This window comes from Marmota marmota, unplaced genomic scaffold (assembly GCF_001458135.2).
Source record: "Marmota marmota marmota unplaced genomic scaffold, marMar, whole genome shotgun sequence".
Lineage (NCBI taxonomy): Eukaryota > Metazoa > Chordata > Mammalia > Rodentia > Sciuridae > Marmota > Marmota marmota.
In genome coordinates, this window is record NW_026000153.1 from 20,225,674 (window position 1) to 20,252,383 (window position 26,710).

The 26,710-nt window shown below is 49.3% G+C and overlaps 1 protein-coding gene, 1 long non-coding RNA gene and 1 other non-coding gene across 8 annotated transcripts; all 3 read right to left on the reverse strand.

Moving 5' to 3' along the window:
• Window positions 1–1,361: 1,361 nt before the first annotated feature.
• Window positions 1,362–15,840, reverse strand: Myo1g (myosin IG). Of its 6 annotated transcripts, none has more exons than XR_001504011.2 (22): window positions 15,614–15,838; window positions 13,138–13,346; window positions 12,896–12,989; window positions 11,803–11,968; window positions 11,547–11,600; window positions 10,952–11,062; window positions 10,523–10,639; window positions 9,777–10,001; window positions 9,537–9,682; window positions 9,025–9,139; window positions 8,711–8,881; window positions 8,422–8,492; window positions 7,305–7,379; window positions 6,977–7,109; window positions 6,185–6,351; window positions 5,586–5,793; window positions 4,539–4,762; window positions 3,867–4,011; window positions 3,114–3,218; window positions 2,773–2,840; window positions 1,738–1,892; window positions 1,362–1,646 (listed from the first exon to the last, which is right to left on the reverse strand). XR_001504011.2 is itself a non-coding variant. In XM_015490286.2 (22 exons), the coding sequence occupies exons 1-22, from the start codon at window positions 15,706–15,708 to the stop codon at window positions 1,490–1,492; spliced, it is 3,042 nt and encodes a 1,013-aa protein (XP_015345772.1). In that variant the 5' UTR covers window positions 15,709–15,838; the 3' UTR covers window positions 1,362–1,489. The 6 variants fall into 6 exon arrangements, 4 of the variants coding, with proteins under 4 accessions (XP_015345772.1, XP_015345771.1, XP_015345773.1 ...); XM_015490286.2 differs by having other exon boundaries at window positions 2,773–2,886; window positions 10,967–11,062; XM_015490285.2 differs by having other exon boundaries at window positions 2,773–2,886.
• A 3,650-nt stretch (window positions 15,841–19,490) lies between these two features.
• On the reverse strand, window positions 19,491–22,241 carry LOC107146230. Its single transcript, XR_001504012.2, has 4 exons — window positions 21,794–22,241; window positions 21,624–21,705; window positions 20,237–20,429; window positions 19,491–19,814 (listed from the first exon to the last, which is right to left on the reverse strand). It is a non-coding gene; the product is annotated as an uncharacterized LOC107146230 (long non-coding RNA).
• On the reverse strand, window positions 21,018–21,151 carry LOC125611579. The gene has a single exon (XR_007341788.1). It is a non-coding gene; the product is annotated as a small nucleolar RNA SNORA9 (small nucleolar RNA).
• Window positions 22,242–26,710: the final 4,469 nt, after the last annotated feature.

The following is a 26,710-nucleotide window of genomic DNA, read 5'->3' on the forward strand; positions in this document are numbered from 1 at the left end:
TTCTGATGAAGTGATTTACAAAGGGCAGGAAGCACACCTATATCTAGAAGTGTTTAGGTTCCCATGATTGAACGAGGCCCTTCTCATCTGATTACTCTGTGAGGGAAGTATCCCACCTGGCCAGAAGCTGCCAGAAATTCTGAGGTTTGGCTCTGTAGAGGCTTCCCAGGGCACGCAGGAAGTAACCCTGACTGTTGAGACCTACAGATGCTTGACCATATGAACAGGGAAGCCTCAGTGGGTCGAGAGCTCTGGATGCTCCTAAACCCTCATGCCACAATCAAAAGCCATGGTGACAGATGTTGACCTCCACAACAAAATGGCACAAACAGGCAAGGATGTCTGCTAAATTTATGTCTCAAGAGAGTAAGCAGCAGTGAGGACAAAGGAAACACCTATGGAAGAAGAGAGCAGGGGGCTTAGGCTGCTGATGGGGGCTGAGGATATGAAGAATTAAAAAGCTGAGGGGTTGATGGGGGCTTGGGTATGATGGGCTTAAGAGCTGAAGTACTGAGGGAGCACTGTTGGGCTGAGTAACTGAAGGGTTGGGGACTGAGGAGCTGAGGAGGGAAGGGACTGAGGGGAATGAGAGCGGAAGAGTTATATATAGGTTGAGGGATTCAGAGGAGTGTGGGCCTAGTAAGAGGTAAGTGTTGTAGAAGTGCTTAACTCACCAGAGGCATGGAGGTGGGTACCTACCCTGGCCTCCCTTGCATGGCTGTCCTATAACATTGAACATAGATAGCCCTGTTTCCCAATACTGGCAGTTCTGGCTGCTAGGCCCCATTTCTTGTTGATTTCTCATTGCAGAAGAAGGTCCCACAGCCTCAGACACCTACATCCAGTACCCAACTTGGACAGCTAGTAGCCGAGACCACATCAGCCCTGGGCCAAGGCTGCCTATTAGCACATCCCCTGACAGCCCTCAGGGTGGCTGCTCTGTGCTCCCCCCAGTACTTCTCCAAGTTGACATTGGGGCCCAAGCCTTCCCTAGACCAGGAGCCCTGTGGGTAGGGAAGGAAAGGGACCAAGGGCTATGTTTGGTATGGGGAAGTCTTGAGCCCATGAGAGCAGCTTGGGGCATCCAGGAAGTGTCCCTAGGTAGAACCCTTTCTCTCAGACCATGGGATCTACATTCAGCCTGTCCTTGGACTGAGACCCTGAGGACTAAGTCTTGCTGTTCTACCCTATACTAGGCCCCCAGAGTTCCTCCTCCAGTTTGGGTGATCCTGCAGTGGGTGAGCAGCGGACACAGGGTGGACATTAGCTATGGGAGCAGGCAGAACTTGCCTGGGTAGCCCAGTATTCCACCCAGATAGGGTGAGAGTGACCACTGTCCATCTACCCAGGCACAGCCAGGCTGGGCACAGATACAGGATCTTTATTATATTGTGCTCTCTACAGGGGTAGGTGAGTCCTGGCCTTCAGTGTGGCCAGGGCCAAGTGTGAGAAACTGCATGGAGACTAGGACAGGCCAGCTCAGGCTGAATCAGCAGTTTGGCCAGAGGAGGGTAAAGTTGCCACGGCTACAGCAGAAATCTGGTTCTGGTTGCTCTGGCCTGGACTCCACGGAAACAAGGCGTTGGGCCCCATGCTGGCTCAGTGAAATGCAGTCAGAGACACGGACCTCTAGGTTTCTTCCCTCCCTGGAACAGAAGGAACAGGGGGTCAGGGCAGGCAGAGGGCCAGGGCAGTGAGGCTCTACATGCCCACATCCCCAATTGGCCCCAGACTCACCTCTGGCAGTGTGCAGCCAGTACACCCACCAGCTCCCCGATACGATTGTCCAGAGGTGGCTGGGAGCGGTGCAGACATACCACGAGGTCATCATGGCCCCGGGCATGCAGTACCACCAGCTGGTCCCGTCCACTGGTCACACTCACCCCTGTCACCTGAGCAGGAAACTCGGGGTCAAGGATACAGCAGCCCTCCTTAGGAAGCCCCTCCTAAGACCTAATGAGAAGCCCTGCCTTTGGCAGAGTGCTAACTCCAGCCCTCAACCACCCCTCCACTGCCACTTCCTTCCCTCTCTGGTACCTGCTGGCAAAGAGGAGGGTTCAGCAGGGCATCATGCCATAGGAATTTCTGTCATTATGGAATATTCTAGATCTTTGCTGATAGATTAGCACCTGCCCCTACTGAACACTTGAATGTATTACTGTGATTGAAAACTGAGTTTTTAGTTTTACCTCATTTTGGTTACATTTAAATAACCACACTGGCACGTGGCAACCACATCAGACAGCACTATGATAACAGGACAGTCACAGAACCCCCAAACTCACGGGAGACCCAGATCCAACATTGATTCCCTGCCCAGGCTGCTCCTTGTCCTATGAGATAATTCATGGGAACAAAGAGCTGCCATGCAAGGGAGCAGGTAGGCTACAGAGCCAGGCAGAAGGTAGGGACAGGGTCCTGCAGGAGGTAGTTGAGAACTGTAGCAGGCACTTGAGTGTGTTCTAGCATGCCTAGGTAGGAACCACCCAGAGAGGCCTAGGTGGGGAGAGGAGCCATTTGGCTTGACCAGAATGTGAGAGCATGAGTCAGGGGGACAAGGTGGTTGGGCCAGCAGAGCTGGCAGAGTCAGACCCTCCACCACATGAGCCATAGGAAGCCACTTCAGGGTTTTCAGTAGGGGTTGCCACTGCCTGAGTGTCAGGATGCTCCAGGCCATCACAGATAGTGGGAAGGAGACTTAGGCAAGGCTTCCAGCCCAGGGGCCCTGCAGAGCCCCACACAGATGCTCCATATGCAGCCCATGGTACTCACCGCATCCAGGGGCACAGCCCGCATTACCCGGTACTGACGGCCAGGCTCCAGTTTGTAGAGGTGCCGGTCTGTAAGCAGAAGGGCCCGGTCCCGGCACTTGCGGAAGCGGTTCACCTGCAGGAGGGGTGGCTGGACCTAGGCTGGTGCCAACTGCCCCACTCGTGGCCCCAGGCCCCAGCTATCCCTCCTTCCTCCCTTCCCTGGCTCTTCTCTTCACTGACTGAGCTATCCTGACAAATTCCAGAGTTTCAGAAGCAGCTGTGCCTGAGCTGGATATGTCTCAAGGGTCTCTCCTGGGCACCCCCAACCCATGCCCCCAAACCCCCAGACAAGGTACTGACCTTACGGACATGGCTAGAAAAGAGCACAGCCCCAAAGCCATCCTTCTCTCGAAGGGTCTTCAGTTGCTGAGCAAACAAGCCTGCGGCTGTGGGGTTGTCAGTGCCCTGAGAATAGATGGTGGGGAGGGGATGTTTGGGATGGGGTCTTGGGATCACACTCACTAATGGCAAATCACCACAGTTGTCCTTCACCTCAGGAAATGCTGATATTCTAGGCCAGGTCTGTGCCCCACCCTCACTGCCCTCTACACCCACCCAACAGGCAGCTGCTGCTCAAGCCCAGGCCTATATTCTCTGGAGAGATGCCCGTGGGCAGGCAAGAAACTAGATCCTGGGCACAGGAACTGTCCACCTGGATGGGCCTCCTATCTCCAGACTGCCATTCCCTGAAGACCAGGTATAGGACAGCAAACTCATAGCAGCCAGGAGAGGACTGAGGAAGCCATGCAGGGGGAGTGGGTATGTGCAGGCCTGCCTGACTAGGGGTGCTGTATCTGAGAACACGATAGTGTAGGGAGGTACACTCAGCTATACCTGAGAACATGGGATTCCCAAGGTTCCAGGGAGAGCCCAGGCAGGGGAGCCAGATGAAAACCCTTAAACCTCAGGAATGAAATCTTAAGAGGGAAAGACAGGGGCCAAGAGCACGGTCAACAAGTCAGCACTGGTTGGCAAGGATGCATGGTGAGACAGGCACATTGTCAGCAGCGAGCTTCCCCACCATACACAGCTCCATGCTCGCCTGGCACTCACAGAGGACAGGTAGTCTTGAGCCCAGGCTCTCTGGCAGCCCCAGTCCTGACGTAGACCCTGCAGGGCCCCCATGGCAGCCACTTTGGCCTTGATCTGAGCCATATCTGAAGGTGGAATGTTCTTTACCAGCTGCCGGGCCCGCCACCTGGAAGAGGGAAGTAGTCAGAGGACACCAGCCTGTGTATTTATGCCCTCCCCAACCCCTTCTACAGGAGAGAGCCAGTCATCAGACTGGTGCTAATTGCCCTTTGAGTCCCAACTTCTGTTAGCTTCTCTGGTCTTGGCTTCTCACATTCAACACTTGTCTCTGGAAGATGGTCCAAGATCTCTGACCACACAGCACACTCCCATTCTAAGCACACCTACTCTGTGCCCCTCCTGGAGAGCTTCTACTCAGCCTTCAAGGCCCCATTCGGGTGCAGAGTCCCCCAAACCCCAGCCCTGACTAACTCTCCTCCCCTCCCAAAGACCGTGGCCCTGGACCTGGAATGTCCAGCACCGTACTGGGATAGTCAGGGATCTGCCACCAACTGGGATGTGACAGTCAGCTAATGTGGCCCAGTCTTATCTTTCTGCTTTGGCTGGTATATCTCCAGCCAGGTACTAAGATGACAGGTTCAGTGTTCAGAGGATGCTGGCTACATGAGAAATGAGGAGGACTTAAGGCAGTACCTGCAGAAGAGCATGTGGCAGGTGTCCTGGAAGGGCTGCAGCACAGCAGGGGGCAGCGGCCACTCAATGTCCCGGCCATAGAGTGGGGGCTGCCGTGCAGCCTGAAACCTCCGCTGCAGCTCTGCCAAGTAAGCACGCACCTTATGCCTCCGGAACCAGCGCATGATAGTGTAGATGGCTCGCAGCCGCCTGCAGCGCCATCTAGCCAGGGTACCTCTCCATGCCTGAGTGGGTCAGATGGGTGGATATGGTGTCAGGCCCAGGCAGACCTGACCTCCTAACCCCAGCTGTGCCCCTGAATCTTTCCTGATCACCCCCTGCTTGTTTCTAGGGAAACCGACCCAACCCCCTGCTCCCAGAAACCAGGTCCAGCCAGAGGTTGGTTCCAGCTTGGGCATGTAGCCAGCTAGGCTGGAAGAGTACTGTCCAAGGCTCTGCAGACTCTCAGAAAAGAGTAATTTGCCTGTGCTAGGCTTTTTTTTTTTTTTTTTGGTACCAAGGATTGAACTGAGGGGCAGGGGCACTCAACCACTGAGGCACTCAGAGTCTCGCAGAGTTTCTTAGGGCCTTGCTAAGTTGCTGAGACTGGCTTTGAACTCTAGATCCTCCTGCCTCAGCCTCCCAAGCCACTGGGATTACAGGCATGTGCTACCATGCTCAACTATGCTAGGCTTTTTAAGCTGGGACCTGGCATTGTAGGGATCCCCAGATTCTCAGGAGAAAGCTCATGTAAGAAGAAAGGTGGGAGCAGATGGAGGTGCTTGCTCATCTACGAGGGCATCTGACAACTTCTGGGAGACCCTGAGACAGAGGGCCACCACTAGATGGTGACTGTAAGAACCTAAACTGGATACCCTACAAGGCAAGCAGCCTAGGGACTCACAGATTAAGACAGACTTAAGCAACAAACCATTGACCACACAGTGTAAGGACCCTGACTTCAACAGACCAGGAACACCATCAGGAGCCGATTGGATAACGTATCCATTGTGGGATTCAGGAGGACACCCATTCCCGCTGTGGTGGGCAGCTCCCTACTCCCCACACCTTCTGTAGCAGCAGCACAATGATGGGGATGAGGCGGGCTCGGCTCTGCTCCAGTGTGACCAGCGTCCGGGGTGAGCGGATGAACAGCTTGCTGTGGCCAAAGGCCACATCCCCTTGCAGCCTGTGCTGCTCCAGGAGGGCGCTCACAGCTGCCTTGTCAGAGCCCAGCAGGTGGTTGGGCCATGTGTACTCACAGGTCATCTTGTACCTGTCAGCACAGGACAGAGCAATGGGGATCTGGCTCCAGGAAGAGGGCATGGAACCTGCCCTGCCCACACTTGAGGAGATACTCCACTCTGGGAGTCCCAGAGCCAGAATTTTCCTGGCATGATCCTAGAGCAGCTGTGATACCTGTATGTATATGTGTCCAACACATGTGCCCCTACCACATGTCCTCCCGTACCTTTGACATGTGCCCTTGTACACATGTCCATGTACATGTCTTCCCACATGTCCTCAACAGACATTTTGGTGCCTTGAAGCCAGCAGCATGCTGGCTCTCACTTGTGCCAATGTGTACAAAATGTTTATGGACTCTCCTACCCCTTGGACTCTACACAAGATTTATAGCCTACATTGATAGAGTTGGGTGCCTATACCTGAGGAGAAATCGAGAGTATGGCTGGCGGGAAGCAAAGCCAGCCCTGCGGACTCTCACATTCTCCAGCAGCCCCAGGTATGCGACCTGGTGGCGGCAGTGGTCCTCATCCAGCCTTCCAGCCACCTTGTCCTCATTGGGTTTGATGCAGCGGACATAGAAGGGTTCCTATAGGGACAGAGTGGGGGTTAGAGATCTGAGCCAGTGGCCACTATTTGCACTAACTTGAAAAGGGATTTCTTGAGCCCCCAAAGGCTCAGGTTAAGAGGAGAGTCAGGCAGAGGGAAATCAGAGCACAAGTGCAGAGGCTCAGAGCATGGGGCAGGACTCATGAGGAGGTCTGGCCAAAGCCAGGTTCTAGCCCAAAAGAGCAGGATCAGGTCTCCTCCACTGAATATTATGTTGTTAAACCCACCAGCTGTGAACCCCGCACTAATTGCCCCTTTGACTTTGGACCCAAACACCACAAGAAAGATAGTATCAGTTTCTTTTCCCTATTGCCCCAGCCACCAGAAGAATCCCGGCTCTCAGTGGGGGCTGGGCTGGGTCAACCCCATCAGGGCCCCCTGCCCAAGAGGCAGTGGGGCAAAGGGAGGATACATGAATCCCACTGTATGCTCAGTGACTGATCAAGTCTGGTCCCTGAGCCCCCACATCTAATTTCTGCAGTGGGTGTGTTCCCTACTTGGGTAAGACATGGTTCAAGCACACTATACAAGAATGCCAACCCTCCGTGACAGGCACCCAGGACACAGAAAGAAGGATCTGGAAAGTCAGGGTGGGGCAGGAGTACCTTGGAGGCCAGGTTCTCCACTAGGGCCACCATGGAGTTCTTGAATAGTGTGCCAGCTGTCAGGGGGCGCTTGGTTACCTCTGTGATGTCCTGCTGTCCATCTGGCCACATAGCCCGCAATGTGGGATCTGAGCTGCAGACACAGATTGCATACCCAACTGCCCTCTTAGGAGCAGCCCTACCTGTCCCAGTGTGGCCCTTAGTTTGCTGCATGGCTTTAGCCTTGAGCTGTAGCCTGTCCTCTTGTCAAGTGGATCAGGTGCCAGAGTCCCTGAAGACCACCAGCCCTGGGCCTCTGGCACCAGTACAACTAGCAAGACATACTTACCTATTGTAGAACAGCCGCTTGAAGTCCTGGAAGAGGGAGTCTCTGTTCTTGTCAATGAAACCCTCCACAGAGTACCTGCCCAAGTACAGGGTCAGAGAGGTGATCAGGGAGGGACTAGACTGCCAGGCCTCTCAAATGATGACAAACACTGAAGGCCCCCCACCTGCCTCTGTTTTTGGAGGTCGGTCTCTCTCCCTCCTTGCTGCCCTCTCTCTTCTCCTTCTCCCTCACATCTGCATTCTCTTTCATCACCTAAGACTCACTCCCTGAAGAGAAATTTCTCTCCTGGAAGATGAATCAAGTGGATTAGCACCTAGCTTTGAAGCCAAACATCCCTATACTGAATCCCAGCTCCACACGAACATGCTGTGTGACCTCAGACAGGTCATTCAAACCCTCTGCTTCAATGTACATCAAATGCTTGCACAGTGAGTCCTCATAAGTATTAGTGACTGCAATTATGACCAGAAACTCCTGAATCTTAGGTCTACTTTAGTCTTGTGACATGAGAGCCTTAGAATCATGTTCTTCTTGGACCCCTGGAAAGCAGTGTCAAATCGTAGCTCCATCTACAATCCCTGTGCAGGGTGTGGATTACTGTAAATAGATCTAACATCTGGCTTCTTTGTCTTCATCATCTACTAGTTAGTCTCCTTGGGAAAATCATGTTAGACACTTGCACCTCTCTTTGAGTCACCTTGAATCCTCTTTAGGATTGGGTGAGACACAGGTAAATTAATAATCATCATGACAATCCCTGAAGGACACCCTGAGCCTTGATGCTCAGAGCCTGCATGAGGACTGAAGTGAGACCTCACCTGGGACCTTGTTAGAAATGCAGGATCTTTGCCCCCTTGCCCCACTACCCAACTTGCAGCTCCCCCACCAATAGGTACTGGAGTGGGGTATTTTTTATAAACTCTCCAAATGAATGAAGCCTGAGTTGAGAACCACTATCCTCAAAACCTCATGTCCTGTCTTACACCTATGCTTCTAGGTGAAGGGCATGTTTTCTATGTCTTTATAGGGCAGGGTCCTTGCCATTCTCCAGGAATGTGACATGTGCAGTAGTGCTCATGCAGGAACCAGAGTGCAGGTGGAAGCAGAGGACACTTACGTGACATCTCCTGCATAATGCTTGATCCGGAAGTCTCGGCCAAACTCCATTGTCTTGTCAGTGGGGCAAAGCTATAGGACAGGCCAAGGTCAAAACATAGAAGGTGGGGGCAGGTCTTTGGCCTGCATAAGTGGACAGTCCCACAGCCACCCTGCCTGGGCAAAGGAAACTGTCACAGTGATTTGAATGGCACCAAGCTGGGTCCCTCCAAGGCCCCCCAGGCACAGGTATTGCAGTGCCTCTTGGCATGTCCCATCAGCCCGCCGTGCCCAAGGAACAGCTGGAGCACCTGGCGGCTGGAGTAGTGTGGATGGTGGCGATGGTGTGTGTCCAGGGTCTGCAGGAAGATTCGGTCAGTAATGGGTCCCGCAGTGCTGCAGGCCTCATCCAGCACAGCCAGGATGCCTCGATGGGGCCGCTCCACCAGCTCCACGATGGTGGCATTGTTGAAGTATTCAACCTGGGTGAAAGCAGCCAGCCAGGAGACTCCTGAAGCCATCTAGACACCTACCTGTTAACCTCATTTCACTCGTCGCCTGCTCAGTGCCCGCAAGGCTGCAGGAGGTTCCCAACACCATCCTCCTTCATGTGAAGGGTACTCACAGTCTGCCAGGTGATGCCCTCACGCTCATACTCTTCCTGCTCCTGCTTCAGGATGAGCCGGATGAAGAGCTGCTGCAGCTTCTCATTGCAGTAGTTGATGCAGAACTGCTCAAAGCTGGGGGTAAGCAGGGCCTTCAGAGGGTCTCTCCCTCCTCATGGGTACTGTAGAATGGCTTTCCCTCCCCCCACATTTCCCCTGATAGTGCCAGGACCCCATGAGGCTTTACTGCAGTTTATACATCCCTGCTTACCCTCCACTGTAACCCTACCCACCATGTAGACTTGGAATTCACGGCCAGGAGAAGTGAGCCCCAAAATATTAGCTTTCATCAGGGCACTGCTGGTCAGGGACTCAGCCAAGGTAGGCTGGAAGGGTAGGAGACCTGGGGTTCAGGACCAGTGAGAAAATCCAGACATTCCTACCTCCCAGTCCCAGCTGAGCTTTCCAGGACCTTGGTGTCCACAGCATTTGGGGAGTCAAAACTGGGGACATGGTTGGCCGGATTGCTCACCTGTTGACAGGGAACACCTCAAAGCCGTAGATGTCCAGCACACCAATGACTGTGTCCTTGCCATCACGACGAGGGTCACGGCCCCGGGCTTCCATGATACCATTGATCCTGTCCACCACCCACTCAAACAGCCGCTGGTAGACTGCCTGGGGGCAGAGCATGCCACTTCTTGCTGCTGCCATCCTGGCATCCCCTACAAAGGCCTCCTGGGTTTCCCCCTTTTAACCACCAGGGGAGTACCTTGGCACAGGCATCCCGGGCGTAGCTGGCCTCCGCCACAGTATGGCCTTTCTCTATGAGTTCCCGGCCTCCAGAAGCCACAGTGCGAGCCAGCAGGGAGCGGAGCACCAGGTCCCTGGGCGTGGCAGTCAGCTCAGCCACATGGTCCACCAATGCCTCCTCAGCCACTGCTAGGATCCCTTTCTGTGGCCCATCTTCTTCTCTCTCCATGAACTCGATGTTTCCCTGGTGATGGGGGTACCATGAACAGTCCAGGCTCCTCATCTCCAAGGAGCCTAGACACCTTTGAACGGGAAAAAGGAAAGGAAGCAGGGGGTGGGATGTAGGGGACCTTGCCCTGTTCAGACAGCATGGTTAGCTGGTCATTGCAAGCCATGGATACAGCAGAGATGGGGATCAGGAGCCGTTGCTAAGGACTCCCAACAACTTACTCCTCATGGCTCTCAGAGCTCTGAGGCTGAATGAGAGGTTCTGAGGAACAACTTAACCAAGAGGCAGTCTGCTCAATGTGAGATGCAAAATGCTTGGTTGTCACAGCCTGCAGTCTGGACTCCTGAGAGCAAGCTCTATTAGACACCCACTGAGCTCATCACTAGCAAATCAACCTCAGCAAGGGAGGCAGTCAACTCAGCTTCACTGGAATAATTCAAGTGAGTCCAATCCTGGCCCCTGAGTGGTTCCTAAAAGGACATCTCTGTGGGGAGATGACCTCCCAGACACTCCCAGACCCTCTCAGCCAGGCTCACCAGGTGCAATATGGCAGCCAGGATGCGGTGTACTGATGCCACCTCCTCAGGACTGAAGCCAATGACCCTCATGGCCTCAGTCACTGCCTGGTGGTTCCTCTCATCACTGTCCAAGCCCTAAGAGAGAAGAAACTCACCACCCAAGTGAACACAGCCCAGGCCCCCTGCACTCCCTGAACCCCTGTGTCCCAGGCACCTGCTTACCCCACATCCCGTCCCATCCATAGACCCCAATTCCTCCATATCAGGTACCTGCTTACCCTGTCCTCTGTCTCCTCCCCAAGCTGTTTTCCTTTCACCCCTCCACCACATACATTTACCCAAGTTGTTCACACCACTCTAGTTTGATCCAATTGCTGCCCATTCCCTGCCCCCACTCCCAGGACCTTGAACCTAAGTCTGATTGAGACCCATGCCCCTTATACTCGCATTGTGCACACCCACGTTGAGCCCGGCTCCCTGGCGTGTGAAATTATACACAGCAGGGTTTCTCTCCAGGTACAGTCCTTGTAGCTCTTGGTCCTTACAGCCCCTAAGCAACTGAAGGATGCAGATGCAACTTAGTTAGGCCACTAAGCTCCAAGGACCCTCCTATATCCCCACCTAACCCTCACAGATGCAGGATAACACATGAACACATTCTTCCCTCCAGCCTTGAACCAACAAACACAGGGGTAGTTCAAAGATGATGTGGACACTTCCCATGTGCCAAGGAGCTCCACCTCAGTGTAGACCTCAGAGCCTGTGAAGACACTGCCTGTGTCCCAGGGAGCTCTTATATTTTGGGGGTCTCAAATGTTAAGTATACCCTGCCTCCATGCCCAATGAGCTCTCGCTCTCTTGTATGTGGGGTTGGGATAGCTATGGTGGGGAATAAAGACAATGTCTAGGAACAGATGGAATGGAGTAGGGTGGGGAAGTTGGGATAATGAGGGAGGTGGAAAGTGGGTCCAGCCTGTTTTGCTCTTTTCCTCCTCCCACTTTGCTTTCTCCCCACAATCCCTCCCCATATACAGAGGCTCACCTGGTAGAATGCATGGAAGTTCCTTTCGCCCACATGTTGCTTGAGGACCCTGGACTGAAGAGAAGGGAAGTTGGACCCCAGCCTGATGATGGGCTGCCCCAGGGACAGTGAGTCTCAGAGAAGGGTCACTGACAGAGCCCAGTTTTCCTAACCTGCAACATCAGGGTCAGTGTGTTCCCAGTTCCTGGGGTCCCCAGGCCTGGGAAAGATTTCAGCTAGGGTCCCCCATGTGGGTTTCCTCAGCCTACGTACTCACCTTTTCCAGCAGGTAACTGTGGATGTGTCCTCCAACAGGATCTCCCTTGAAGTCAAAGTTAATATCCATGTACTTGCCAAAGCGGCTGGAGTTGTGATTGCGGTTGGTGCGGGCATTGCCAAAGGCCTCTAGCACACAGGTGGATTTGAGCAGTACATCTTTAACCCTGTGGATAGAGAGATCAGGGCTCAAGGCAAAGATGCCTGTCTAGAGAACAGTGTCTCTGCCTGAGTTGTCTTCACAGAAATTATAGCATCTCAGATGAGTCAGGGAACTGACTGAGAGGGAGAAAAGGCCCTGCCTTGCCTGGTGCTTCCTCAGAGCTGTGTGATAATCATTCTGCCTCAGCCTCAGGAAGGCACTTTGTGGACTTGCTCGTGCTGTGTAGTCTGCAGCAGCTCTGAGCTCAGGACAGGTGCTCAGCAAATGCTATTCTTAGTTTCTTGTGGCTACACTTTCCCCTGATCTCTTCTGTAGCCTGAGGAGGTGGAACTGGTCTGATCTGGTCTGGCTCAGACACAGGAAGGTGCTTCTGCAAGGCCCCAAGGGGCAGGCCATCCCTGGTTTCCTGGATCAGGACCTCAGGACCATCTGTGTAGCCTACATGCCTGCCTGGCATGCTCCGCCATCTTGACCAGACTACTAACTTTTCCAGGTTTCTGTGGACCTCCTTGGGGGCACCCCCTGCCCTGTTCTGAGCCATATCTAGTATCTCCTATACCCCTCCATATCCACCTATCAGTGATACCTCCTCTCTAACCAATGGCCTGTGTGCCTTAGCTGGGTTTCACCCCTCATTATCTAAGAGATCTTTAGTGTAGCTCAGCCATATCTTATTATTTTTTTATAGCTCTTTTGTTTTATTTATTTATATGTGGTACTGAGAATTGAATCCAGGGCCTCACACATGCCAGGCAAGTGCTCTACCACTGAGTCACAACTCCAGCTGCTCAGCCATAACTTACCTCTAGGTATGGGAAGTGACCCAAGAATCCTCCTTACTGGGCATGGATTAAGATAGGCTCTAGCTCCTGTCTTTTGCCTTCTGGTGCCAGGCCCTTTCCCAACAGATTCATGGTCCACAGTCACTTACCTCTCCACCTCAGCTCTCTGGCTTGGATTGGTGACAGCAGCGATGTACTGCATGATGTGCTTGCTGGCTTCTGTCTTCCCTGCCCCACTCTCCCCTGCCAGGAAGATGGGAGATGGAAAATTCAGTGAGGCTCTGACCCTTAGCTCAGCTCCCTGTCCCTGCCTGCACCTCCAGGATGCAGGAGATATCTAAGCACTTTCATTTGCTATTTACAAATGAGGCAAGGATTGCAGGGCAGGTACCTGAGATGACGATGCAGGTGTCCCTGGACCTGCGCTTCATCGCCTTGTAGGCAGCATTGGCTACAGCATAGAGGTGAGGTGGTCGCTCGTAGAGCTCTCGGCCCTGGTACCTGGCAATGGCCTCAGGCCCATATAGAGGCAGCTCCTGGTAGGGATTCACGGACACCAGTACCTCACCGATGTAGGTGTAGATGCGGCCTTTTTCAAACCTGGGCACAATGGGCAAGGCCTCAGCATTCACCACTTTGCACAACCCACATGGGGAGGGTTCCAGTCAGCCCCACCAGTAAAGGCTGAGCATAGAGAAGGCAAAAGGGGATGGTGTCCATTCAAGTTTCGCTGGTACCATCCTGGGTGAGTTGAACCTCTCAGTCGTCCCTACCATGTAGGGTATGTATCAGCTCTGGAGGCTGAGACAGGAGGATAGCAAGTTCAAAGCCAGCCTTCTTTCTTCCTTCCTCTCTTTCTTTATCTTTCTTTCTCAATCTCTCTCTCTCCTTTCCTCTCTCCCTCCCCCCACCCTTCTTTCTTTCTTTCTTTCTTTTTTTTTTTTTTTTGGTACCAGGGATTGAATTTACCTGGTACCAGGTGCTTAACCACTGAGCCACATTCCCAGCCTTTTATTGTATTTTATTTAAAGACAGGGTCTCACTGAGTTGCTTAGGGCCTTACTAAATTGTGGAGGCTGGCTTTGAACTCATGGTCCTCCTGCCTCAGTCTCCCAAGTTGCTGGGATTACAGGCATGCACCACCACACCCGGCTTTTATTTATTTGTTTGTTTGTTTATTTATATTTTGGAGGTACCAAAAATAAAAATTGAACTCAGAGGCACTTGACCACTGAGCCACATCCCCAGCTATATTTTTGTATTTTATTTAGGGTCTCACTGAGTTGCTTGGCACCTTGCTTTTTGCTGAGGCTGGCTTTGAACTTGCTATCCTCCTGTCTCAGCCTCCAGAGCTGCTGGGATTACAGGCATGTGTGACTGCCCCCAGCACACACTACTTTCTAGGGGGGGTCCTGAAGTCCCAGGAATCAGGACCGCCTATCCTACAAAGGGAATCTACTTGTGCAATACCCCCAACAGGGTCATGGCTGATTCCTGGGTGAATCCTTCAGGGTGGGTAGGTGATGGGGTTGCAAGAAAGGGGCTTGGCTGGAGGAGAGGGAGGAGCCTTAGTTGTTTCCTGTGTTAGGACCTGGGCGGGAACTAGAGCCGGAAGGAGACCCGCCCTGCCCCACCCAGACCACAGGGAGGGGTTGGAGCAATGTGTCTGCACATACAGTCTTTGTGCCCCAGCCTGTGGCCAATGGCCAATGACCCTCTCCCAGAACATCCTCAGTCTTCTCCATCTTTCTGTTTACAAACCAAGTCACTGTGGAGAGCCTGTCAGTACCTCTCTGCCTTCTGCCCTTGGGAGGAGAACTGACCTGCCTGCTCCTTGGCCACAGAATCCCTTAGTATGTGGGACCCGCCCTTCCCCAAGAAGCCCTGTCTGGGTTCCTCTTCCTCCGCTGCCTCTGACAAGGGTGCCCTCTGCTCGGCTATAATACTCCTACAGGCCATGTGGCTGGCAGTAAGTCACTGTCCTCTCCAGGATCAATGTTCTCATCCTCAAAATGGAGAAGATACTGCCTCTCTCATGAACTCATTTTTATGAGAATGAGGTAGAATAATGATAATGAGCACAAAATGCTGAGCTCATTTCCTACCTTATCCTCTCCTTCGGTCAGGATCACAGCCTCTTGACTCCTGTGCTTAGTGGGGCTCCTGGTCCCCTGCCTTTCCTGGGGAGCTTCCTGGCACACAGCAGTCCTCCCCTGGGAGGCAGGCATGAAGCCCCGCTGTATGCAAGACCATCTAGCATGCCGTACCCCTAGATCCCCAGCTCATTCCTGTCTTCTCTCTGCTTCCGGTACTGACAATGTGAGCTCCAATGTCACTTCTACTAGCTGTGTCCTAAGACACCCCACAAGCCCCAGAGCATCATCTCAACTCATTGAGATTGTTTGGACCCAAGGGTGGGGACTGCCCACTTCATCTCAATGTCCCCAGTGCTTAGGCCACCCCTATGTGAGATGAAACGTGGGAGCATCAGCGGGAAGAGGGTTTGGAAGGGGACACAGCCCTGATCCTGATGCCTTTGCCTGTCTGTCCCAGGAGGACCATGCTATGGCCCAATCACAGGAAGGAAGAGGTGACAGGTGCCTGGGCTATATGGGAAGCAGGGTCGGAACAGCTCCAGCCCTTAAGGACAGTCACTTTCTGGGCAGCCACTATCTCTTTAGGGCATGCTTTCAGGCACTCATTTCAGCTTGTGTGGTCTGTGTGTGTGTGTGTGTGTGTGTGTGTGCGTGCCGCTGACCCCTTCCTTGATGATGAGGACCCATATTCCTTCCCTGTTTCCCTCAGGTCTACAGGAAGAGGTTGGGGCGGGGGAGGAAGGAAGGCCAGGACCCTTGCCCCACATTTACCTGAGCTGCAGGTTCTTCATGAAGTCCTCCATGGACACTTGGTCCAAGAGCACAAAGTCAGGCTTGCCATACTCAGGACCCTCCTCATCTTCCATTCTGCCTGATGGAAACACTCAGGCCAGGATACTCCGACCTTTCTGTGCAAGATGTAGACAGGAGGGGAAGCCTGGAGAGGCCCAGCCCCCTGCCAGACTCCTACAGCATTGTGGTAAAGTAGGAAGTGGGTTCTGGCCCTGGGAGGGCGGCCCTGCCCATTTGCTGCTCCCTCCCCAGGGGTGCTTGAGCTGCTTCCTGCTACCAGAGCAGGAAAGCCTGTGTCTAATGGGTTCTCCCTACTCTGGAGGGGTCCTTGCTGCCCTTCTCAAAAGCTCCTATTTAACCCCCAAGCGGAAGAGACTCTGTGGGTTGGTTTCCAATCCTGGCTGCATGTTAGGGTTTGCTGTGGGACTTTAAAGAAAAATTTTTTGACATGGTCATGGTCACCCAGCCACACATATTTGTCAACACAGAACTGAAAACTAAATGAGCCCAGCATGGTGGTGCATGCCTGTAATCCTAGTAACTCTAGAGACTGAGCCTGGAGGATCACAAGTTTGAGGCCAGACCCAGCAATTTACCAAGACCCTGTCTCAAAATGAAAAATTTAAAAGGATTAGAGATGTAGCTCAGTACTCAGTAGTAAAGTGCTCCTGGGTTCAATTCATAGTCCCTCACCCCACCCCTACAAAAGAATTCAATAGAGGTGAAATTTACTGCATATACATTGTATCTTAACACAAAAATGAAAAAGGATGCTGATACCTGAGACCCTGGGGTAGAGGACCAAACAATAGCATTCTTTAAAGTGCCTGCTAGCCAAACAGGGTATAAGATACAAAGTCTTCCTGTCTACCTTATAGAGATTCCAGTGGTGGGGATTCAAGTTGCTGAAATTTCCCACTTTATCAACCACGGAGGGACACAGGCCCCTATGAAGTTCTCTATGGAGGCCAGTTGCAATAAGACTTATGTCCATGTCTTTTGCTTTGTCCTTCCATCCAGCCTTCATGGACGGTAGATGAGGTCATACAGGCCTGGAGCCCTTAGGTCTCATCTCAGCACTCACAGATCTCAGCCTGTGGTCATCAAGGTATGAGGATGCAACCGCACATTTGGATAATGGCCCAGTTAGTTGGTCATGGCTCAGGTTTGTCTTCAACAGTACTACTGACTGAGGGGTCTGCTTGCAAGCACACAGGGAAGTTCTCTTTCAATCCTCCCTCAAGCAGGAAGTCTAGATGGCAGACTCCAGTATTCTCAAACTGGAGTCATTTGTGTACCATCTTGAGATTTGTTATATTCCAACACTTAACAATTTTTTCTCAATCTTTTCTCTTTTTAGGCTTTAAATTGTTTGCTAATGCAAGTTATTTCTTATCTCTATAAAATGCCTTAAAATGAAAGCATATTTAATAAAATTTTAAGGGTTTATCCAAGTACATGGTAAAACTAGGTACCATTAGTGATAAGGAGTCACTGGTCCCCCAAAATTCCCTGCTCCAGCCAGGCATGGTGATCAGCAGGTCTATAATCCCAGCTAGTCAAGAGGCAATAGAATTGATGGGTGCGTTGGCACATGCCTGTAATCGCAGTGGCTCTGGAGATTGAGGCAGGAGGATCTCAAGTTCAAAGCCAGCCTCAGCAACTTAGCAAGGCCCTAACTCAGGAAGACCATCTCTAAATAAAATATTAAAAAGGGCTGGGGATGTGGCTCAGTGGTTAAATGCCCCTGGATTTAGTCCCCAGTACCAAAAACAAAAAACAAAACAAAAAAAAAACACAAAATAAAAATTTTAATAGAAGGACTATAGATTTAGCTCAGTGGTAAAGTACCCCTGGGTTCCATCCCCAGTACCCAGAGTAGGGGATCCCCATATCCAGAAATGGGGTTCTGACTTCACATTGGCAGGTATTTTTGAAGGGTTTCACAAACCTAAGCTCCAGTGTGGGGAATTCTTAGTCTCAGTCCCTTTTCAGTTTCACTTCTGCAACCCCCAAAGAATCAAGCAGACCTGGGTTTGTATTAATGATTTTAAGAATAATTGATGTAGGGACTGGAGTTGTAGCTCAGTGGTAGAGCACTTGCCTTGCAAGTGTGAGGACCTGGGTTGGATTCTCAGCACCACATAAAGATAAACAAATAAAAATAAAGTTCTTGTGTCCATCTACAACTAAAAAAAATAAAATAAAAAAAAAAGAATAATTGATGTAATTGAGTTTTAGTAAAACCCTAGGGACACTGAAGTCTGAACTTCACAAATTTTTCACCTGTCACAAAAAATATACTTTGAGGTTTTTTTCTTCCCCTATTTGAAAATGTCAAGACCATGTTGAGCTCACAGATTGGCTGTGGGTGGAGCTTAAACACTTTGAATGACCCAGGGTGTAACCACAGTCATGACTGTGCCTCTTCCACCCTGAAGGTTTGCACAACCATATGCCTCTTGTTGCCTCATTTGATTCCCAGGACCCATGCTACTGTTATTCTCATTTCATGTCTACTGAAGCCAATGTCCAGAGATGACATCACATGAAGGAAGTTCCCCCTGGGCCTTTCCAGCACTGAATTCAATGACTCCTACCTATTCTGACTTCAAGGACTGGGTAGTCAGTCTTTGGTCCTCAGCAGGCAGGGTAAGTGGTAGCCATGTGCAGCGTCCCCAAGGGATGCTTCTTTTAAGGTTAGTAGGCTGCCACCTACTCAAGCCTGCTGGGCCTGAGGCTCTAGCCTTGGCAGCAGTTTTATTAATTATCTGACCTAGATCAGTTTCTATAGACATCTTCCTCTGCAAGAGCCCCTATTGCCACAGCTGTGACCCCCTTGCTCTTGAATCCCTATACAGGACTCCTGCTGCTTACTTTGCAGCAATCCCTAGTGCCAGAAAAGCACCCTTTCTCAGTTCACGATTTAGGATTTGTAACCGAAATTGATTTTTACCTCATATGAGAATATAGATATGGTTGTCAGTAGTAGGGGAATGATTCCCAGCTGCCAGGAAACCCTACATGTACCCACATAAGCCACAAAGCTTACCCAAACCCAGAGCCTCCTGGAAGTGAGACCATCTCCATTTCCTGGAAGGCTACCAGGAGTTGCTTGTGTCTCCTGTATGAGGCTTCCTGACCCCACAAACAGCTCAGGGGGTCTAAATCAGTTCCTCGGTGAGGAAACTTACACCTTAAGGTACAGGCTTTTTTGTTTTGGTGTCATCTTTCCATGTATGGGTCAGGGACCTTGGGAGCTGACCTTAGGCACTAAGGTCAATGGCTAAATGTCAGGCCTTGGCAGAGATGGAGATCAAGCTGGATAACCTACCCCCTTGGGCACAACCTATGTGTGGACTGTGATCAGTTACTTCTCAACTAAAATAAGAGATAATCTGTGGCATACTAAGGATTTCACAGACCTTTTTCTTTTATAGTGCTGCACGTTGAACCGATGGGTGCTCTACCACTGAGCTATATCCCAATCCCGTCTTTTTTTTCTTTTAAATATTGAAGGTCTTGCCAAGCTGCCCAGGTTGGCCTTGAACTTGCAATATCCCTGCCTCAGCCTCCCAAGTCACTGGGATTATAGGCCTGCACAACCATGCCCAGGTATACTTACTTAGATTCTGACACTTGCTTTATGAACAATACCCAGCATGCCCCATCAGGTGTAACAGGTGGCACATGCACACAAAGTGATCATTTACAAGTGGTCATTTACAAGGTACAAGTATAGAACAAGACGAGACACTAGGGGCCCCTTTGAAATGAACAACTCCTTTGAGGGGCAAGTCTTTCTTACCTTTGCATTTGGCACATGGAAAGAACAAATAGAGGCTGGAGTGAATCACACATTTAAAACCATGTTTATTGAATATCTCATTTTTCATTTGGGAGATGCCAGAAGGGCCTGAGGCCCTTCAGCCAGGCTTATTCTAGAGGCAGAAAAAAATGGGGCCCAAACCTGGACCCAGAAAATTCTCTGACACATAGCCCAGGCCAAGAACAAGATACTGCTGAACCCTTTTAGAAGTACATGAGGGAAAAAAAAAATAGAAGTACACGAGGCTTCAAATCTGCTCAATTAAGGTACAAATTCTGCTTCACTTCTCACTAGATGTCAACATGGTCAGGTCAGCCAGGCCTTACTTCTCATTTTCAGTATCCATGTCATCTGTAAAAATGAAATTAGAAACGCCATGGAGGTGTATTATTAAGTGACGTTAACACATAAGTGGGGACTTTTATAAATGCCTTCAGCTCCCCAGGACAATTGCAACCAACCATCTCCTATTGTCACAAGTGGCAGTAACAAAGCTGAATCCTAGTTCCCAACTCCCAACCCCGCTTCCACAGTGATCTGAGACATTTCTGTGGCGCACATGTACAGCAGCCCATGCATGCCCTTTCCAGGCACACAACTGACTGAACACAGGTTGAATCCAAACCACAAAAGGCAGTCAAAAAACATCCCTAAGAACCAAAGCTCCACAAGTCAGACATTAGACAGTCCTGTGAACTAAAAGTCCTGTGAACCTATCTGGGACTCAAACGTCTGACTTGTAACAAGAAGGTCAGAGTTAATAATGTACTTACACTGCACAGGTGCCACAGACTAGCCTAGTAGCTACAGAAGGGATTCGGCTCTGGCATCCTGGGATCACTGCTGCTGAAACACCAAGGAACAGCAGGTAGCCTTCTGCTACATGCTGGGCCAGAGACACAGGAAGTAGAAGTTGTTAGGAACTGGAACGTCTATGATGCTCCTCCTTGCAGCTAACAAGGTAGCCTGCCAGTTTAAAACATAAAAACTCCCTAAGGACAAAGGACAGTTGATTCACAGCAAAAGCAGCAGACAGCACCAGCATTTCCCACCACCTCCCAAGCCCCAGTCCCTACATGACACAAAAGGGCAGTCAGAAGGTACCTGTACATACATGTTCTATGAGGCCTTCCTTTAGGATTGATACACACTCTTTTAACCCTCCAACAACTCCCTGGCACTCAGTTCCTTTGCTGAGTCCTTGGTTTTCCTGGCTTTGTCTTCCACTAATCTCTCAAGGCAGGATTCTTCTGTTACTCTTTGCTATTCTGGTTTAACTCCTACCTTTATTACCCCTGAACTTGCATTTTCAACTTTAAATATTCAATGACTTCCCTATCTTTTGCCACCCTCTCCCAAACTCCCAAATAGACAAAAATGTTCTCTAATCTGTACAGTCCAACAGTCACTTGCCATACTAGTCTAAACTAGAAAATGAATTTTACATCTTATTTACTTTAACTATATGTGTATATGTCAAGCGGCTGCAACATTAGACTATGAAGGTCTATACAATGCTCAGCATAGCATACCATTATCTGGAAAGGCGCAGTCAGTTGTCTGAAATTTCTATAACCTTGCTCTGGATAGGGCAGGGCAAGGCCTCAAACCATTTCAAAAGTGTTCTGGCAAGCACAGTAGGAATGCAACAGGGTCACTGCAGACCCAAGCACGCTGGAGGCTTGCTACTCACATTCACTGGCCCACATCCTCCACTCCCCAGGTGTCCCTTAGAACACTCTCCTGAGCACCCAAATCCCTTTCAAAGGTAGAGAACGAACAGACTATCGAGTCGAATTAGGTACACTGAGCTTGGCTCCAAAAGTCTATGGCTACAGATAACTCTAGCGAATGTTCTTTTATGGCTAAGGAATTAATGAAAGTTGGAAAAGGTAATGTTAATTAATACATCAGACAGGGGTTTTTACATTATTCTCTATCTAGGGTGGTGCTTCTTAAAATCATGACCACAGAAATAACCCATGTATCACCTAATTCTAGAAAAACAGGTTTTCCCCACCCCTATATATATTCAACACATATTTAATATCTTGGAAAACATTTCTGAGGTAGGATATAGCCTAAGACACCTCAGAAACACTTAATTACTCAGAGAAATGTGAGCCTTGGCGAAGCTGGGCTATTCACAACATGACTTACCATGACATCTTCCTGAAGAGCTGCTGTGGCTGTAAGCTCTTCTCCCACTTTGTGGGATCGGTCATCTGATCACGACTCCTGCCTAGATGTGGACAAATGAAGTTTCAGTTTGCGCCTTTAGGACACCATACAGCTGTAATCCCCAAATGCCTGAACCCTCTCTACAGCACCTTTTGAAGCGGGTCTCCCACGAGGTCACAGGTCCCAACCCAGGGGTGGGCTTAAGGTCATAGGCCCCATCCCCAGTGAGGTCCCTAGAGGTCACAGGTTCCATCCCGCTTAGCGGTGCCCTCTAGGTTACACAGAAGAAACCCCGTTTTTTTCGGGAGCGAGACCCGCAGAAGAAAGGCACAAGTCGCCCCGCAGTACAGGAGTCTCCTTCAGGGCCCTCGCGAGGGACCAGCACTTGTGGGGAGGGCCCGGCCTCCTACCGCTGAACAGCGACCCCAAGACTCTTAACCCGGCCTCATCAAAGAGCGCAAGCTGCCTGGGGTCTTCGATGGCAGCGGATACTGAAGGGACCGAGGAAGGGATCGCAAAGACCCAGAAACCGCATCACCAGCCACAAATACTGCCGTCCACGCCACCGCGCGCCTTGACGTCCTTACGTAGCCCCAGACGCCCTGCGCGTGCGCTACGTGTTTTCCGAGAAGATGCGTCAGCGGGATGTGGGCGAGGCCTCGGGCTCTGGCGGAGCGCGATCCTGGAACGGAGGTTGGAAGACTCCAAGCTAGTTAAGGTCTCTGCGTTTCCGCTTGGTGGCGTCTCCCCTGCCCTGCGTGCCCCGTTAATAGCAGTAGGCTGGAGCTGCGTCGTCTGAGAAGGGTCCTGTAGCCAAAGAAATGGGCAGGGCAGACCTCTGGCCGACTTGAGCCCCAGTGGTGGGCCTTCCCGCGGGGCCGCTCAGTCGGGTGACTGTGGAAGAGGGGGACTTGAACGCAGGGACTTGGGAATGGACAGGAGCCTGCCTGTGGACCAACTCGTGGGAGAGTGGTGCAGATGGAAAGGCAAATACGAATTCGACTTAGTGATTTAATTTCCCCATTGTCTCATATGGGAAAATAAGGGAAGGAAAATTCCCATCACATCTCCCCTTTCAGGATTCATTCTCTCTCCTTTTCAAGTTTATGCAAGTCTTTTTAATGGCTGAATAACCAACCTTATGGCTACTCTTAAGGAAGGAATATTACCTAGGAGCCATCTCTTAAAAAGTGTTCTGGAGCTCTTGGGTAAAGGCCCATGGCTTGCGGGTGGTAGGGACAGGTATTTCCCAAAAGACCTGGCAACCCACCCTTCTCATTATGCCAGTCAAAGTGACCAGCAATGATGAAGGGCATGAAAGGAGTTTTAATCAGCATGGCCACGCTGTGAAGAACAGGTATAGGGGTACAACCAAAGAGTTGTCTTCAAGAGACGTCAGAAACTTTGAGGTTTTATAGAAAAGAGGAAAAGGGCTCTGGATGTGGCTCAAGCGGTAGCGCTCGCCTGGCATGCTTGCAGCCCGGGTTCGATCCTCAGCACCACATACAAACAAAGATGTTGTGTCCGCCGAAAACTAAAAAATAAATATTAAAAGAAAAAAGAAAAGAGGAAGAAAGGCAAGAGTTGGGTCCTGTGTGGTTGGGGCGGTGGCATAACTAGCAGAGGAGTTTACCTTGGTCAGGCCATTGGTCTGGTTGATCATTATCTGAGGATTGGTTCAGCTAGGAGGCTTCAGAGAAGTCCTTATTCCTTGAGGGAGCAATTAAATTCCCATGAAATGATTGCTTCTGCTTGTGGGGCCAGGAGGTGATCTTACCATGGTGTGGCCTGTCTGCCAGGCTCTGCCTTTCCTGGAATTCAAGGTGACTGTAGGTTTAGGACAATGACTGAAGACTTCTAGGTGGTATTCCAAGAGGTATGGAACAGGACATTGTGAAAACTGAATGTCCCCCGTCAGTAGCATAAATCTATAATTCTAGTGACTAGGAAGGCTGAGGGGGGGGGATTTCAAGTTTGAGGCCAGCTTCTGCAACTTAGGAAGACCCTGTCTCAAAGAATAAAAAGTGACGGGGATGTAGCTCTGTGGTAGAGAGCCCCTGGCTTCAATCCCCAGTAATATAAACAAGTAAATAAATAAATAATAGAAATTAATAATAAATATTTATAATAAATAAATAATAGAAAGGGCTGGGGATGTTGCCCATTGGTAGATTGGCCCTGGGTTCAATCCACAATACTATAAAATAAAAAAACTAAAACAAATCCTAAGTGTCCCAGCAAATCTTGAAAAGACTTTCAATGCTCTTACCTTGGTAACCTTAGTCTTGAAGAGAGTCAAGATATGTAAACCCTTTTTTTTTTTTTTCTTTTGCAGTGCTGGAATTGATCCCAGGTCTTCCTGTATATCATATCAGGCAGATGCTCTATCATTGAGCCATATCCCCAGTCCGTGTTATGTAAATTTTAGAATGAAGTCTCAATTAATTTATAGTATCTAGTTTCTGGACCTTAAAATTATGAAGGACCAAACCCTCCACTGGATAACAAACACCCTCAGAAGTACAGTCATCCTGTGTGGCCCCCCGCAATGGAAGCAACCTTGCAAGCCTCATAACATCTTTTTGGCTATAACTGTTTTGTATCTAGAGCCAAGTTACTAATTTTCTTTGCAGGCGTCCATCTGTAGGATACCAGAATATGCCATCCCAAAATATGCCTCATTGATGTAAGGATTATTTTAAGAAACAGCATAAGCTATGAAAACAGCATAAGCTACTCTTTTGGAAGGGAAATTTGCATTTATAAATCTCCATTTGAAAGGGTGTCTTCCACTCTGCACCAGGAAGAGGATGACTAAGTCAGTAGAGGTTGTTATTAATGGAGCAGGGACAGATTTAAATCTGTGTAACAATCAGGTGTGGTGGTAAATGCCTATAATCACATTTGGGAGACTGAGGCAGGAGAACTACGAGTTTGAGGTCAGCCACAGCAATTTAGCAAGGCCCTATCTCAAAAATAAAAAGTTCTAGTTATATAGCTCAGTGATGAAGCACATCTGGCTTCAGTGCCCAGTACCAAAAAAAAAAAAAAAAAAGTGCCCATTAATTCTGTGTAACAAAACTTTTTTTTTTTTGTGTGTGTGTGTGTGTGTGTGTGTCTTTCTCTCTTTTTTGTGGTACTGGGGATTGAACCCCAGGGCACCTTACCACTAAGCCACATTTCCCAGCCCTTTTTGTTTATTTTGAAACACAGTCTCATCAAATTGCTTAGGGCCTTGCTATTTTGCTAAGGCTGGCCTTGAACTTGTGATCCTCCTGCCTCAGCCTCTCAAGTTGCTAGGATTACAGGCATGTACCACCACACCTGGTAGTCTCTTTTACTGTGTTTTTCCTGGTTACCTTCCCATAACTGACACCCCCCACCCCTTGACACACACACACTCTTGTTTGTTTTTAGCTGTAGATGGTTTTTAATCCTGAATTCTAAGCTACCTTTTAGAGACTACCAGTTTTGGGGGATATTTCTCTCGTATATGAAGTCTACATGATAATACATGTTTGTTTTTCTCTCATTAATTTTGCTTTAATGGAAATTTAGGACAATTATTTTTCCTCCCCTACACATGCCACTTGGCTTAAAAGAACAATGGAATAGCTCATTTTGTGATTTTGGAGGAAGTTTTTTTTTTTTTTTTTTTAAGTGTTCCAATAAGTAGTTAAAATACTGCTGATGTAGGTAGGAAGCAAGTTCATGTAGTTTCTCAGTATGACTATAGTCAAAAGATGAGTACTTAACGTGTGCAAGGCCCTAGTTTCCATCCTCAGCACAGCAAAATAGAAAAGAGAACTGCAATACTGCAACTGATCTTTGATTATGTGAGCTTTATGTTTTGGTACTGTTTCTTCTTTTTTTAACGTATCCAACAAATATTTTATTTTTTGTTCTTTTTAGATATTCATGACAGTCGAATGTATTGGAGAATGGGTATCAGGGATTGAACTCAGGGGCACTAGACTACTGAGTTACATCCCCAGCCCTTAGGATGTATTTTGACCTATTATACATACATGGAGTATAACTTATTCTAATTAGGATCCCATTCTTGTGGTTGAACATGATGTGGAGTTACACTGGTTGTGTCTGATTCATTCTACTGTTTTTCCTATTCCCATGTCTCCTCCGTTCCCTTAATTCCCCTTTGTCTAATCCAATAAACTTCTATTCTTCTCTTCTCTCCTTATTGTTTGTTAGCATTGCATATCAGAGAGAACATTTGGCCTTTGGTTTTTTTTTTGGAATTTGCTTATTTCACTTAACATGATAGTCTCCAGTTCCACCCATTTACCAGCAAATGCCATAACTTCATTCTTCTTTAAGGCTGAGTAATATTTCATTATGTATATATGCCACATTTACTTTATCCATTTATCTTTTAAAGGGTATCTAGGTTGGTTCCATAGCTTAGCAATTGTGAATTAAGCTGTTATAAACATTGATGTGGTTGCATCACTATAGTATACTGGTTTTAAGCCCTTTGGGTATAAACTGAGGAGTGGGATAACTGGGTCAAATGATGGTTCCAGTCCAAGTTTTCTGAGCAATCTCCATACTGCTTTCCATAGTGTTATCAATTTACAATCCCACCAGCAATGTGTGATGTACCTTTTCCCCCCACATCCTTGCCGTCACTTACTGTTGCTTATATTCTTGATAATTGCCATTCTCACTGGAGTGAGAGAGAATCTCATTGTAATTTTAATTTGCCTTTCTCTAATTGCTTGAGATGTTGAATATTTTTTTTCATACATGTTGCCATTTTTATTTCTTCTGCGTCAAGTTGGCACTGCTTCTTATTAGTTGGATAATAAAACAAGCATCTTCCCTTCTCTAATGAATTTTTTGGTTATCATTTTATTTGAAAGCTCAGTCCATCAAGAGAACCCAATTTTGGGGTCACAAATATACTCTGACACTCCATAGTTACTTACCTTCCTGGTTCTCTTCCTTCGTTTCATAGCAGAGAGCCCTGAGTTAGGACAAGCTACGTCAAGACCCAGTGGTCCTACGATATCTTTTTTTTTTAAAATATTTACTTTTTAGTTTAG

Bases quoted from the DNA above. Each gene is read 5' to 3' on its own strand.
- Myo1g (XM_015490285.2), bottom strand. From the start codon at position 15,708: ATGGAAGATGAGGAGGGTCCTGAGTATGGCAAGCCTGACTTTGTGCTC. The intron at 9,683-9,776 runs GTACTCCCCTGG...CTCTGCCCCCAG, and splicing joins CCCGGGATGCCTGTGCCAAG to GCAGTCTACCAGCGGCTGTT. The intron at 2,887-3,113 runs GTCAGTACCTTG...CCCCTCCTGCAG, and splicing joins TTTCTAGCCATGTCCGTAAG to GTGAACCGCTTCCGCAAGTG.